The sequence below is a fragment of the Phoca vitulina genome, unplaced genomic scaffold, assembly GCF_004348235.1.
Source record: "Phoca vitulina isolate PV1807 unplaced genomic scaffold, GSC_HSeal_1.0 scaffold52, whole genome shotgun sequence".
In the NCBI taxonomy this organism is placed as follows: domain Eukaryota; kingdom Metazoa; phylum Chordata; class Mammalia; order Carnivora; family Phocidae; genus Phoca; species Phoca vitulina.
The window spans coordinates 3,077,347-3,094,062 of NW_022589755.1; the positions used below are offsets into that span (position 1 = coordinate 3,077,347).

Genomic DNA, 16,716 nt, shown 5'->3' on the forward strand with positions numbered 1-16,716 from the left:
AGAGTGGGCATCCTTGACGTGTTCCTGATATTAAGGGAAAGGCTCTCAGCTTTTCCCCATTGAGGATGATAAAAGACTTCCCCCACAAATTACTAGAGCTCATACAGCAATTCAGTAATGTGGCAGGATACAAAATCAATGCACAGAAATCAGTTGCTTTCTTATACACTAACAATGCAACTGTAGAAAGAGAAATTAGAGAAATAGCACCAAAAACCATAAGATAACTCAGAAAAAACCTAACCTTAACCAAAGAGGTAAAGGATCTATACTCTAGGAACTACAGAACACTCATGAAAGAAATTGAAGAAGACACAAAGAGATGCAAAAACATTCCATGCTCATGGATTGGAAGAATGAATATTGTTAAAATGTCTATGCTACCCAGAGCAATCTATACCTTCAATGCCATCCTGATAAAAATTCCAATGACATTTTTCAAAGTGCTGGAACAAACAATCCTAAAATTTGTACGGAATCAGAAAAGACCCAAAATCACCAAGGAAATGTTGAAAAAGAAAAACAAAGCTGGGGGCATCACATTGCTCGATTTCAAGCTATATTACAAAGCAGTGATCACCAAGACAGTATGGTACTGGCACAAAAACAGACATATAGACCAATGGAACAGAATAGAGAGCCCAGATATGGACCCTCAACTCCATGGACAAATAATCTTCAACAAAGCAGGAAAAAATATGCAATGGAAAAAAGACAGTGTCTTCAATAAATGGTGCTGGGAAAATTGGACAGCCATATGCAGAAGAATGAAACTCGACCACTCTCTAACACCATACACAAAGATAAACTCAAAATGGATGAAAGACTTCAATGTGAGACAGGAATCCATCAAAATCCTAGAGGAGAACATAGGCAGTAACTTCTTTGACATTGGCCGCAGCAACTTCTTTCAAGATTCATCTCCAAAGGCTAGTGAAACAAAAGTGAAAATGAACTTTTGGGACTTCATCAAGATAAAAAGCTTCTGCACAGCAAAGGAAACAGTCCACAAAACAAAGAGGCAACCCACAGAATGGGAGACGATATTTGCAGATGGCACTACAGATAAAGGGCTGGTATCCAAGATCTATAAAGAACTTCTCAAACTCAACACCCAAAAAAACACAAATAATCAAGTCAAAAAATGGGCAGAAGACATGAACAGACACTTCTCTGAAGAAGACATACAAATGGCTAACAGACACATGAAATTCATTAGCCATCAGGGAAATTCAAATCAAAACCACACTGAGATACCACCTTACACCAGTTAGAATGGCAAAAATTGACAGGGAAAGAAACAACAAATGTTGGAGAGGTTGTGGAGAAAGAGGAACCCTCTTACACTGTTGGTGGGAATGCAAGTTGGTACAGCCACTTTGAAAAAGTGTGGAGGTTCCTTAAAAATTTAAAAATAGAGCTACCCTATGAGCCAGCAATTGCACTCCTGGGTATTTACCCCAAAGACACAGATGTAGTGAAAAGAAGGGCCATATGCACCCCAATGTTCATAGCAGCAATGTCCACAATAGCCAAACTGTGGAAAGAACCAAGATACACTTCAACAGATGAATGGATAAAGAAGATGTGGTCCATATATACAATGGAATATTACTCAGCCATCAGAAAGGATGAATACCCAACTTTTACATCAACATGGATGGGACTGGAGGAGATTATGTTAAGTGAAATAAGTCAAGCAGAGAAAGTCAATTGTGGTATGATTTCACTTATTTATGGAACATAAGGAATAGCATGGAGGACATTAGGAGAATGAAGGGAAAAATGAAAGGGGGGAATCGGAGGGAGAGATGAACCATACGAGACTATGGACTTTGAGAAACAAACTGAGGGTTTTAGAGGGGATGGGGGTGGGGGGATGGGTTAGCCCGGTGGTGGGTATTAAGGAGGGCACATACTGCATGGAGCACTGGGTGTTATACGAAAACAGTGAATCATGGAACACTACATCAAAAACTAATGATGTATTGTATGGTGACCAATATAACATAATAAAATTTAAAAAAGAGGATTTTAATGAGCTTGTTGGCAAATAACTCCATGTACACTCAGTTGCAGGTAGAGCTTATGTTACATGGTACTAAGAACATGCATAAGGGATGCCTGGGTGGCTCAGTCAGTTAAGTGTCTGCCTTTGGCTCAGGTCATGATCCCAGGGTCCTGGGATCCTCCTTCTCCCTATGCCTGCTGCTCCCCCTGCTTGTGCACACTCTCTCTGACAAATAAATAAAATCTTTAAAGAGGCATGCATTAAAAAACCCCAAACCTGGAAACCAGCTACATCCCCAAATCCCTATGAAATATTGACACTATGTTTTGTATTTTTTTTCTAACACCCTCCTGTCAGGTCTCACCAGATCTAACTGCCAGCATTATAATTGGGGTATTCAAAGGAACTATTAAATGCTTGCACCTGTCCTCTTTGAATCCAGTATGCACACGTGCACACGCACAGCAGCACAGACTTACACCAGCATCTGTAGTTGACAGTCAGGGTAACTCAAGCCTTCACACAAAAGCTTTACCCCACCATCTCCCAGGGCGTTCTTTGCCAAGCACAGGTGCGTCAGCCTCTGGTTGACGATCAAAGCAGAGGAGAGCTCCTTGCAACAGGCTTCTGTAAGGTGACAGTTTTCCAACCTGCCAAAGGGTCACACAAGTGGTAAGAGGGTGAGAACATTTCCAAAGCCCAATTTTCTTGGCTGTCACCAAAGGCTAGAGTTCCCAGCTACAGCTCTTCTTGTTAGCCCCTTTCTTCTCTCATCATGTGTTTAATGCTCAATCATGAAGGACCAAGAGTGAGAGAAGGGTAAGATGCACGAGCCACCTGCCTGGGACCAGAAATGGGAACCAGGTGTCCACATCAGTAGGAGGTCCCATATGGGTTTCCCTGTACGTCCCATACTACCATTGCTCTTCCCTATGTGGCCCCAGACCTAAAACAGAGATGCTCTATGGGAAGAGAGGCAGTACTTATGATAGCCTCTGCAGGAAGCATCTTGGGTGTCTCAGAGTCGTGCACAACAACTTGGCGCTCTCCTCTGGGAGCTCATTTGCTGTGAGGTTCAGGCAAGTGAGGGACTGGTTGATCTTGAGGGAGGAGGAGAGATGGGCCCATTGCTGGGTGGTGGCAGAACAAGTCACCAACCTGCCAGAGAAATGGGAACAAGTCATTCTTAAGAACCAACCACTGGATAACTGTCTCCAGTTTTACCCCTCATTCCACATTATGTCATGTCCTGGACTAAATGATGTGGAGCAGTGGCTAAGTGTGGTCCCTGGACCAGCTGCATCAGCATCACCTGGCAAGCAGTTAGAAATGCAAATCCTCAGAAACTCTGGATGCAGAATCCACCAATTTCTGTTTTAGGGTGTCCTGTATCACCTGGAAGATTCCTGGGCCACATCCTCAGAAGTCGATTCAGAGGATCTGAGTGAAACCCAAGAATTTGGGTTTTAACAAGTTCCCAGGTGATGCAGCTGCTGCTAGTCTGGAGACCACATGTTGAGAACTACTTATTTAGAAATCAGTCAATCAAGCATATCAGGCAACAAGGTGCCCATACTCTATCCCTGGAGAGAATATTCTTACTATGGAGAATGGAATTTCATTGGGACATTATGTGCATCATGGTCTTTGGAGTGGGGTTTCTAAAAAAAAAAAAAAAAAGTCCTGGTTCTGCTATTTACTGTATATGAAAATGTGGCCAAGTTACTTAACTTCATCAAACCTCATTTCCCTCTTTAAATTGGAAACAAGTCATACCCTCATGTTGAGTGTTTATTAAAGTTGATAATTCACATGAAGTGCTAAGTGGACTATGTACCATATAACTAAACTTAAGTAAAATTCAACAAAAACACTTTCTTCTCTTAGAGTCTAACCTATAATAGAGGAACCAAAGTTAACTTGGGCATTGGAACACAAAGGAGAATATTTAATGGCTTCCCATAAAATAAAACAAATTTATATGGAGTCTCCTCCTTCCATTTTGGGTATCCATTTACTCCTTGAGAAACAAGTTAATGCCCCCAATCTTCAAATTTCACACTTTTCCTGGTGAATCCTTACAGGAAAAAGAAAGGAAGGTCATTGGTAACAGTCAATTATGGCAGCGGCTACTATCAATAATGCAACAATGAATACATGTGTGCTTGGACTTGGTCTCATTCAGTCCTCAAATCCTTGGGAGATGTGCATTACTCCATCCTACTGATGGGGATAAGACCTAGTTAAATAGCCCAAGATCATAGCAATAGAAGCAGAACCACAATCTGAGACCAACAGATCACCTTAAACTATGGTCCTATTGCTACTCAAAAGTGGACAAGTGAGGATCAATGGAACCCCATGATGATTAATGAAAATCCTCACAGAGAAATCACGTGGAGAACATCCCAAGGTGAGATCTCTCAACCCAGAGGGATACCAAGAAAGGGAAAACCTGATGCTCTCAAAGCATCCTTGCCTGGACAGATGAATCTGGACAGAATCTGGTATTCTGAATCATGACATAGGAGAAACATAAATTATGAATAAATTCTCTCTGAGAGAGGATTGTATCCAGTTTCTGAGCATTTCTTTGGACTCTTATGGATAGTTGTTCAGGTTGTTCAATGATCAATACAAGTGGAAACTAAACTCCAGCCCATTTTCTGTTCTGGGCCGTGTGCCCTGAGTAGGACTGTTTCTAATCAGAATAAGGGATTCCCCCCCTCCAATTTATACAGAGTTGCTATATAGGCTTGTGGCAGCTCTGTGCACATGCTGGGAGTTTTCAGTGATGGTGGGATATACCTTAGGTATTGCAGATTACATTTTGGGTCTCTCAAGATCTCACACAATATGGGAAGCATATCATTCTGGTCATTTCCTCGAAGGGTCAGATGCGTGAGAGTCTCATGACCACCAAAAACAGTGCAGAAGTTCTGATAAGCATCTGCTGGGAAAATACTTTTGAGGCTAGGGAAATGATAAGAGAGGTGAAATCTTGCATTTCTATATACATGGGAACAAAGGGCCGAAACAGGTTTAAACATGGGAAATGGCTCATATTTTCCACCTCCATTGAGGTGTGGTCAAAAAACTATATATATTAAGGTATAAAACTTAATGTGTCAATATACTCCTACCTTGTGAAATCATCACCACAATCAAGCTAGTGAACATACCTATAATTCACATAATCACTATTTCCTTTTTTTTTTTTTTTTTTTTTGTGGTGAGAACACTTGAGATCAAGTCTCTTAGCAAATTTCAAGTATACAATGCAGTATTGTTAACTGTTGTCACATTGGTGCACAGTTACATCTCCAGAACTCATTTTGCATTAACTGAAACTTTGTATGGCTTGACTAACATCTAATTTTAGAAACTATCGGAAGCCCCAGTTTCTTTAGTCATCTCAGACTTTTGCAAAGGGGAAGTTGGTCATCAACAGTCGTTTCAGACAAAAGCTGTTCTGCGACTTTTTGAAAGAGATAAGGAAGGGTAGTAGCTTCTTCCCCTGAAGTGTTACCAATGGGCACATTTCAGGAGCACTATGTCCTGCTCAACATCTTCCATGTAGAATCAGGATCACATGGCCGTGTAACCCTAAGTGGCAGAAGAGCTCCTTCTTTCTCTACGTTGAGAAAGAAACCTGTGAAAGAGGACACCTGCATCTGGAGAGGGTCTTGCTGGTACCAAAGACCACTTTGCCCACTAAATCATGTTTGCTCTCCTTCCCTAAACCTCCCCCGCAGTCTGCCCATGTGTAAGCTTCCAGGACTTTTCCAGCACACGAGCAGCACAGGTGAGCCCCACAGGAAGACCCTGAGGTGCTGTCATAGGTGGATATGAGCACACTCTATTCTGATTACAAGTATTTAACTTGTGTAATTACCTTTTTCTGGTACTTCTGAGCCCCATCATTTCTTCCCAACTTCATTCAACTACATAGATTTTTGGATCATAGGCAGACAGACATACCCAGCCCAGGTCACAGGCCTATCTCAGCACATTGACACCATCTCTCCAACAGTGCTCCCAGTCAGGGGTGATTTTGTACCCCCTGGGGACACCTGGCAATGTCTGGAGACATTTTAGGTTGTCACAACTGGGCATGTGTGGGTGCCACTGGCATCTGGAAGGTAGAGGCCAGGGCTAGGGCTAAAAATCCTATGATGCACAGGACAGGCCCCCACAACAAAGAATGATCGAGCCCAACCCCAGGGTCTGCAGAGGTCGAGAAATCCTGTTTACGCACAGCCCTATGGTTGTCTTAATGGGATTAAAGCTGCCCCCAGGATCTGGATGTTCATCACGGTGTTTCGTGGACAGCCAAATCATATTTCACATTGTATTAAAATTACTTTATAAGAAAAAGTGGAATGGTGGTTGCCAAGGCCTGGGGAGAAGGGATCATGGGGAATTATTGTTTAATGGGGACAGAGTTTCAGTTTTGCAATATGAAGAGTTCTGGAGATGGATGGTGGTGGTGGTTGCATAATTATACATTTAAAAATGCATAATTGTGAACTTAAGAATGGTTAAAATGTTAAGTTTTATGTTATACCACAATAAAAAATTGGAAAAAGTTACTTCATATGATTCAGTAGACAAATGTAAGGTATGAACCGTCTCAGTTATGTCTTGAGTACCCAGTTGGACTTTGGGAAAGGAATTCAAATATTGCTCCAATATTAAAAATGTAAGGAACGTGGTTATGCCCTAGGGTTTTAATCCTGGGATTAGCTTCTACTTACACCACTTTCTGAAGATTATGGGTAGCAGAGTCTACTTTTTCACAACGAAGCTTCACTGATGAAGTACTAAGGAAGCTCTGGCTGATGTCTAGAAATACCAGATTCTTGTTTGAGTTGAACACGGAAAAAAGATCCACCCAGAAAGGAAACACATATTGATCAGTCTGGAACCTACTGGGATGAGGCAAAGGAGGGAATTTACCAAATACTGCTGGAGAGAAAGCTAACACTTGTCCATCACTGTGAAGATATTTTGGAGCGGGGGGGGGGGGGTTCTCTGGGCATATACCTCTAATAAATAAGTGTAGCTCTGAAAGTCAGATGATTTAATCACTTAGCATGACTATCAGACAACTCATCACAAGACATATCACTGGAGAAATAACTCAAACGTCTTTTTTTTTTTTTTTTAAGATTTTTTATGTATTTGGGGGACTTGGGAAAAGATGGTGGAGGAGTAGGGGACCCTATTCCAACTTGTCCCCTGAATTGAACTGGATATCCACCAGACCACTCTGAACACCCACAAAATCAGCCTGAGATGTAAGAAGATATATCTGGATCTCTACAAACAGAATATCGCAGACAGTTGATTTTGAGGTATGAAGCAGGGAGTTGTGATTCTGCAGGAAGATATTGGAAGATAAACAGAAGGGGGAGGGAGCCGTTGGGATCCTGCACCACCGGTGTGTGAAAGCCTCCTGCGCTGGGGACAGGGCACAGACTTGCAGACTGGTAGCAGTGGGGAAAGGACTTTAGGGCAGGCCCCCAGACTGAAACCTGGAGTGGCAGGGCTGCACGTGTGAACTGGGGGTGGCTGGTGGTTTTAGAAGCACAAAGGGCAGAGACGTGCCCTGACCTGGAGGCGAGGACTGGGAGTGCTGCTGAGCGGTGCACAACCCAGGATGCTGCAGTTTTTAGCAGCATAGACAGAAATGGAGATAGTGTGGCCTGGAGAGATCACTGAAGAACTGTGATCTCTCTGTTCTGAGGCAGAGGGTTGGAAACGGTCTCTTCTGCTCTGACTCTCGGAAGAGACGCAGAAAGCCACCAGGTAAAGCTGCCAGAGAACAAAAGCCCCCAAAAACTGGTTTTCACTTAGCCCATCCCGTGCCACAGGGGGCAGGGCAACTCTGCCCAAATAGGGTTGCCTGCGTAACAGCGTGGCAGGCCCCTCCCACAGAAGACAGGCTGGGAGAACAAGAGGTGCATCTTGCTTGGGTTGTGGTCAATAATTTGGATTCTGTACATTCCCTCAACCACCCCTCAACAGAATGACTAAGAGGAGGAACCCCCAAGATAGGAAAGACTCAGAGACTATGACTTCTGCCACTGATTTACAAAAGGATACAGATATAACCAGGATGTCGGAAATGGAATTCAGGGTAGCAGTTGTGAAGACAATAGCCAGAATGGAGAAATTGATTAATGGCAACATAGAGTCTCTAAGGGCAGAAATGAAAGCTGAACTGGCAGAACTTAAAAATGCTATCAATGAGATCCAATCTAATCTTGATACTCTAACAGCTAGGGTAAACGAGGCAGAAGAATGAATTAGTGATCTAGAAGACCAATTGATAGAAAAGAATGAGAAAGAGGAGGCTTGGGAGAAACAGCTCAAAAATCCATGAAAACAGAATTAGAGAAATAAGTGATGCCATGAAAAGCTTCAATGTCAGAATTATTGGGATACATAATGGGGTGGAGAGAGAGAGAGAGGACTAGAAGATATATCTGAGCAAATTGTAGCTGAGAACTTCCCTAATCTGGGGAATGAAACAAACATTCGAGTCCTAGAGGCAGAGAGGATCCCCCCAAGATCAAGGAAAACAGACCAACGCCCCGGCATGTAATAGTAAAACTCTTAGAAATCTTAGAACCAAGGAAACCATCTTAAGGGCAGTTAGGGGGAAGAGATTCCTTACGTACAGAGGGAGGAACATCAGAATAATGTCAGACCTATCCACAGACCTGGCAAGCCAGAAAGGCCTGGCAAGACATAATCAGGCAGACTAAATGAGAAGAACATGCAGCCAAGAATACTTTATCCAGCAAGGCTGTCATTTAGAATGGATGGAGAGATGCAGAGTTTCCAAGACTGGCAGAAACTGAAAGAATATGTGACCACTAAGCCGGCCCTGCAAGAAATATTAAGGTGGGTTCTATAAAAGGAGAAAGACCCCAAGAGTGATATACAACAGAAATTTACAGAGACAATCTGTAGAAACAAGGACTTCACAGGCAACATGATGACAATAAATTCCTATCTTTCAATAATCACTCTCAACGTGAACGGCCTAAATGTTCCCATAAAATGGCACAGGGTTGCAGATTGGATAAAAAGACAGGACCCATCCATATGCTGTCTTCAAGAGACTCATTTGGAACCTAAAGATACATCCAGACTGAAAGTGAAATGATGGAGATCCATCTTCCATGCCAACGGACCTCAAAAGAAAGCTGGGATAGCAATTCTCATATCAGACAAATTAGATTTTAAGCTAAAGACTGTAGTTAGAGACACAGAAGGACACTATATCATTCTTAAAGGGTCTATCCAACAAGAAGATCTAACAATTGTAAATATCTACACCCCCAACATGGGAGCAGCCAACTACATAAGCCAACTATTAACCAAAATAAAGAGTCATATTGATAATAATACGTTAACTCTAAGATACCTCAGTACACCACTCTCAGAAATAGACAGATCAGCTAAGCAGAAAATCAACAAAGAAACAAGAGCTTTGAATGACACACCGGACCAGATGGACCTCATAGATATATACAGAACATTCCACCCTAAAACAACAGAATACTCATTCTTCTTGAGCGCACACAGAACTTTCTCCAGAATAGACCATATACTGGGTCACAAATCAGGTCTCAACCGATACCAAAAGATTGAGATTATTCCCTGCATATTCTCAGACCATAATGCTTTAAAGCTGGAACTTAATCACAAGAAAAAATTTGGCAGAAATTCAAACACTTGGAAGCTAAAGACCTCTCTGCTCAAGAATGTTTGGGTCAACCAGGAAATCAAAGAAGAACTTAAACAATTCATGGAAACCAATGAGAATGAAAACACATCGGTCCAAAACCTATGGGATACTGCAAAGGCAGTCCTAAGGGGGAAATACATAGCCATCCAAGCCTCACTCAAAAGAATAGAAAAATCCCGAATTGACCAACTAACTCTACACCTTAAAGAGCTAGAGAAAAAGCAACAAACGATTCCTAAGCCATGCATTAGAAGATAAATAATTAAAATTAGAGCAGAGACCAATGGATTAGAAACCAGAAACATAGTAGATCAGATCAACGAAACTAGAAGTTGGTTCTTTGAAAGAATTAATAAGATCGATAAACCACTGGCCAGACTTATCCAAAAGAAAGAGAAAGGATCCAAATTAATAAAATTATGAATGAAAAGGGAGAGATCACAACTAACACCAAGGACATAGAAACAATTATTAGAAATTATTATCAACAACTATATGCCAATAAACTGAGCAATCTGGATGAAATGGAGGACTTCCTGGAAACCTATAAACTCCCAAGACTGAAACAGGAAGAAATTGACAACCCGAATAGACCAATAACCAGTAATGAGATTGAAGCACTGATCAAAAACCTCCCTAAAAAGAAGAGTCCAGGGCCTCATGGATTCCCTGGAGAATTCTACCAAACATTCAAAGAAGAAATAATACCTACTCTACTGAAGCTGTTTCAAAAAATAAAAACAGAAGGAAAGCTTCCAGACTCATCCTAAGAGGCCAGCATTACCTTAATCCCCAACCCAGGCAATGACCCCATCAAAAAAGGAGAATTTCAGACTGATATCCCTAATGAATATGAATTCCAAAATCGTCAACAAAATCCTAGCTAATAGGATCCAACAATACGTTAAAAGGATCATCCACCACGACCAAGTGGGATTTATTCCTGGGATGCAAGGGTGGTTCAACATTCACAAATCAATCAATATGATAGAACACATTAATAAAAGAAAACACAAGAACCATATGATTCTCTCAAGTGATGCAGAAAAAGCATTTGACAAAATACAGCATCCTTTCCTGATTAAAACTCTTCAGCGTATAGGGATAGAGGGAACATTCCTCAAGTTCATAAAATCCATCTATGAAAAACCCACACGAATATCATCCTCAATGGGGAAAAGCTGAGAGCCTTTCCCTTAAGATCAGGAACACAACAAGGATGCCCACTCTCACCACTATTGTTCAACATAGTACTAGAAGTCCTAGCACAGCAATCAGACAACAAAAAGAAATAAAAGGTATTCAAACTGGCAAAGAAGAAGTCAAACTCTCTCTCTTTGCAGATGACATGATACTTTATGTGGAAAACCTGAAAGACTCCACCCCCAGATTACTAGTACTCATCCAGCAATTCAGTAATGTGGCAGGATACAAAATCAATGCACAGAAATCAGTTGCTTTCTTATACACTAACAATGCAACTGTAGAAAGAAAAATTAGAGAATCAATTCCATTTGCAATAGCAGCAAAAACCATTAAATACTGCATAATAAACCTAACCAAAGAGGTAAAGGATCTATACTCTAGGAACTACAGAACATTTATGAAAGAAATTGAGTAAGACACACAAAGATGGAAAAATATTCCATGCTCCTGGATCGGAAGAATAAACATTGTTAAAATGTCGATGCTACCCAGAGCAATCTATACCTTCAATGCCATCCTGATCAAAATTCCAATGACATTTTTCTAAGTGCTGGAACAAACAATCCTAAAATTTGTATGGAATCAGAAAAGACCCAAAATCACCAAGGAAATGTTGAAAAAGGAAAACAAAGCTGGGGGCATCACATTGCCCAATTTTGAGCTATATTACAAAGCTGTGATCACCAAGACAGCATGGTACTGGCACAAAAACAGACATATAGACCAATGGAACAGAATAGAGAGCCCAGATATGGATCCTCAACTCTATGGTCAAATAATCTTCAACAAAGCAGGAAAAAATATGCAATGGAAAAAAGACAGTCTCTTCAATAAATGTTGCTGGGAAAATTGGACAGCCACATGCAGAAGAATGAAACTCGACCATTCTCTAACACCATACACAAAGATAAACTCAAAATGGATGAAAGACCTCAATGTGAGAGAGGAATCCATCAAAATCCTAGAGGAGAACATAGGCAGTAACCTCTTTGACATCACCCACAGCAACTTCTTTCAAGATACATCTCCAAAGGCTAGTGAAACAAAAGACTTCATCAAGATAAAAAGCTTCTGCACAGCAAAGGAACCAGTCAACAAAACAAAGAGGCAACCCACAGAATGGAAGGTATTTGCAAGTGACACTACAGACAAAGGGCTGATATCCAAGATCTATAAAGAACTTCTCAAACTCAACACCCAAAAAACAAATAATCAAGTCAAAAAATGGGCAGAAGACAGAGAAAGTCAATTATCATATGGTTTCACTTATTTGTGGAACATAAGGAATAGCATGGAGGACATTAGGAGACAGAAAGGAAAAATGAAGGGGGGGGAAATCAGAGGGGGAGATGAACCATGAGAGATTATGGACTCCGAGAAACAAACTGAGGGTTTTAGAGGGGACGGGGGTGGGGGATGGGTTAGCCCAGTGATGGCTATTAAGGAGGGCACATACTGCATGGAGCACTGGGTGTTATATGAAAACAATGAATCATGGAACACTGCATCGAAAACTAATGCTGTAATGTGTGGTCACTGACATAACAGAATAAAATAAAATAGAGGGTTTTAGAGGGGAGGGGGCTGGGGGGATGGGTTAACCCAGTCCTGGGTATTAAGGAAGGCATGTACTGCATGGAGCACTGGGTGGTATAAGAAAACAATGAATCACGGATCACTACATCAAAAATTACTGATGTATTTTATGGTGACTAACATAACAATAAAATAAAATTAAAAAAATAAAGTTAAAAAAAGATTTTTTATGTATTTGAGAAAGGGCGAGTGAGCATGAGTGGGGTGAGAGACAGAGGGAGAGGGACAGACTCCCCACTGAGCAGGGAGCCCAATGCGGGGCTTGATCCCAGGACCAGGAGACCATGACCTGAGCTGAAGTCAGACGCTTAACTGACTGAGCTTACTAGGCACCCCAGAACTCAAACTTCTTGCACGATAATCTAACAGAGTGTTAGAATAAGCCAATATTCTAAGATGATTGATAAAAGATTGAAAGCAATATTCATCACTGATTTAAAAAAAACTGAGTGATATACATGTCAGAGGAGATTTGAATGTCTGATGGTGTGTCCATATAAATGATATTCTCAATCTAATTTACAATTATATTTGTAACCTAAAATGATGTCCATAAAAACTTGAGAAAATATAATCACAGACTTATCAGAGAATGTTTATTTTGTTCTGTGGTTGCTTCTGGGGGTAGGGTTTGTGTAGGTGATATGATTTCTTTATCTTTTTCAGTATTGCTTTAATTTTCTATTTATATATGGGTTCTTTGCAATCAGAAAAAAATTGACTTTCAGGAAAATGGTGCAAACACTTGAAACCATGATGTGTCAGAAAGTTATACTGTATGATGACTAACATAATATAATAAAATTAGGAAAAAAAACATTTTAATTGTTGATGGGGAAATACTGTGGGACCTAAAGAGTAGTCTAATATCTGAAGGGTTTTGTGGATAAAATTGAAGGTACAAGTGTGTAAGGAATAAGAGTAACCAGTAAGATAAATATAATAACAGAGAGCAAAATGTAAATGAAAGAAGCAGCTGGAATTTGAGCTCTTATATGCTAGGCACCTTGAACAATTTTATTTTTTTATTATTTTTTAAAATTTTATTTTATTATGTTATGTTAGTCACCATACAATCCATCATTAGTTTTTTTTATTATGTTATGTTAATCACCATACATTACATCATTAGTTTTTGATGTAGTGTTCCATGATTCATTGTTATATGCTAGGCACCTTGAACAATTTTAGAATTAGGCATTTAAAACATACTACTCTGAAAAAAAAATAAAACATACTACTCTGGAATAGAGGCAAGATGGCGGAGGAGTAGGGGACCCTATTTCAACAGGTCCCCTGAATTTAGCTGGATATCTACCAAACCATTCTGAACACCCACGAAATCAGCCTGAGATGTAAGAATATATATCTGGATCTCTACAAGCAGAAAATCTCTGGCAGTCTCAAGGTACGAAGGGCAGAGCCATGATTCTGCAGGCAGATATCAGAAGATAAACAGAAGGGGGAGGGAGCCGCCATAAGCTGGCACTGGGAAGGTGATAGAACACCAGAGCGCAAAAGTGTCCATGCTGGGGACCGGGCACAGACAAGAAGGTGGTAGCAGCAGGGAAAGGACTTTAATCCAGCCCCCTGACAGGATCCAGGAGCTGCAGGTGTGCGAACTGGGGGTGGCTTGTGGTTTTAGAAGCACAAAGGGCAGAGACAAGACCGGGCCCTGGGATCGATCTCTGGGAGAGTTGCTGTGGGGTGCACCACCGGGGAGGCTGCGGTTTTTAGCAGCACAGACAGAAACGGAGACTGTGTGGCCTGGAGAGCTCAGTGAAGAGCAGATTACGATTTCTCTGCTCTGGGTCAGAGGTTTGGGTGCGGTCATTTCTGCTCTCTTGGAAGAGACACAGAATGCCACCAGAGAACAAAAGCTCAAAAAACTGGTTTCCACTGAGCCTACCCCCTCCCACCACCCCTAAGAGGGGGCGGGGCAACTTGCCCAAGCTGGGTTGCATGAGTAACAGCGTGGCAAGCCTCTCCCCCAGAAGACAGGTTGGAAGAACAAGAGGATAACAACCCTAGGGTCCCTATAAAATGGTGCATCTTGCTTGGGTCGTGGTTAATACTTTGGACTCTGTACATTCCCTCAACCACCCTCAACAGCATGACTAAGAGGAGGAACCCCCAACAAAGAAAAGAATCAGAAACTATGGCCTCTGCCACAGACCTAATGGATATGGATATAAGCAAGATGTCAGAGATAAAATTCAGAGTAGCAATTAGGAAGTCAATATCTAGGCTTGAGAAAAATATTAGTGACAATATAGAATCTCTAAGGGCAGAAATGGGATCGAATCAGGCCGAATTTAAAAATGCTATGAATGAGATGCAGTCTAAACCAGATACCCTGACAGCCAGGGTAAATGAGGCAGAAGAACGAATTAGAGAGCTAGAAGATAAGATGATAGGAAAGGAGGAAGCCAAGGAGGCCTGGGATAAACACCTAAAAGCCCAAGAGACCAGACTGAGAGAGATTAATGATGCCATTAAACTTTCCAATGTCAGAATTATTGGGATCCCTGAGGGGTGGAGACAGAGAGAGGACTAGAAGATATATTTGAGCAAATCATAGCTGAGAACTTCCCTAATCTGGGGAAGGAAACAAGCATTCATGTCCAAGAGGCAGAGAGGACTCTTCCCAAGATCAAAGAGAACAGATCAACGCCTCGACATATAATAGTAAAACTCACAAAGCTTAGAACCAAGGAAGCAATCCTGAAAGCAGCTAGGGGGAAGAGATTTCTTATGTAGGAGGGAGGAACATCAGAATAACATCAGACCTGTCCACAGAGACCTGGCAAGCCAGAAAGGGCTGGCAGGAAATATTCAGAGTACTAAATGAAAAGAACATGCAGCCAAGAATACTTTATCCAGCAAGGCTGTCATTCAGAATGGATTGAGGTAAAGAGCTTCCAGGACTGGCAAAAACTGAAAGAATATGTGACCACCTAGCCAGCCCTGCAGGAAATATTAAGGGGGCTCTATAAAAGAAGAAAGACTCCAAGAGTAGCATAGACCAGAAATTTACAGAGACAATCTATACAAACAGGGACATCACAGCCAATAGGATGTCACTAAAATCATATCATTCAATAGTCACCCTCAATGTGAATGGCCCAAATGCTCCCATGCAATGACACAGGGTTACAGGTTGGATAAAAAGACAAGACCCATCCATATGCTATCTGCAAGAGACTCATTTTGAACCTAAAGATACATCCAGACTGAAAGTGAAGTGATGGAGATCCATCTTCCATGCCAATGGACCTCAAAAGAAAGCTGGGATAGCAATTCTCATATCAGACAAATTAGATTTTAAGCTAAAGACTGTAGTTAGAGACACAGAAGGACACTATATCATTCTAAAGGGTCTATCTGACAAGAAGATCAAACAATTGTAAATATCTATGCCCCTAACATGGGAGCAGCCAACTACATAAGCCAATTGTTAACCAAAATAAAGAATCATATTGATAATAATACTTTAATAGTAGGAGACCTCAACACTCCACTCTCAGCAATAGACAGATCATCTAAGCAGAAGATCAACAAAGAAACAAGAGCTTTGAATGACACATTGGACCAGATGGACTTCATAGATATATACAGAACATTCCACCCTAAAACAACAGAATACTCATTCTTCTCAAATGCACATGGGACTTTCTCCAGAATAGACCACACACTGGGTCACAAATCAGGTCTCAACCGATACCAAAAGACTGAGATTATTCCCTGCATATTTTCAGACCACAGTGCTTTGAAACTGGAACTCAATCACAAGAAAAAATTTGGAAGGATACTTCAAATACTTGGAGGCTAAAGACCATCATGCTAAAGAATGTTTGGGTCAACCAGGAAATCAAAGAAGAACCTAAACAATTCATGGAAACCAATGAGAACAAAAACACATTGGTCCAAAACCTATGCGATACTGCAAAGGTGGTCCTAAGGGGGGAATACATAGCCATCCAAGCTTCTCTCAAAAATGTAGAAAAATCCTGAATGCACAAGATAACCTTACACCTAAAGGAAGTGGATAAAGAACAACAAATAAAACATAAACCAAGCAGGAGAAGAGAAATAATAAAGATTAGAGCAGAGATCAATGAAATAGAAACCAAAAAAACAC

At 41.1% G+C, this 16,716-nt stretch overlaps 1 protein-coding gene across 1 annotated transcript in view; it reads right to left on the reverse strand.

Annotated features, from left to right (window-relative positions):
- Window positions 1-16,716, reverse strand: part of NLRP2 (NLR family pyrin domain containing 2) — a 46,763-nt gene that overhangs the window by 17,271 nt on the left and 12,776 nt on the right. Inside the window, 4 exon segments of the mRNA XM_032388905.1 lie at window positions 2,491-2,661; window positions 2,990-3,169; window positions 4,820-4,984; window positions 6,769-6,939. Coding sequence (XP_032244796.1) covers window positions 2,491-2,661; window positions 2,990-3,169; window positions 4,820-4,984; window positions 6,769-6,939 — 687 coding nt within the window.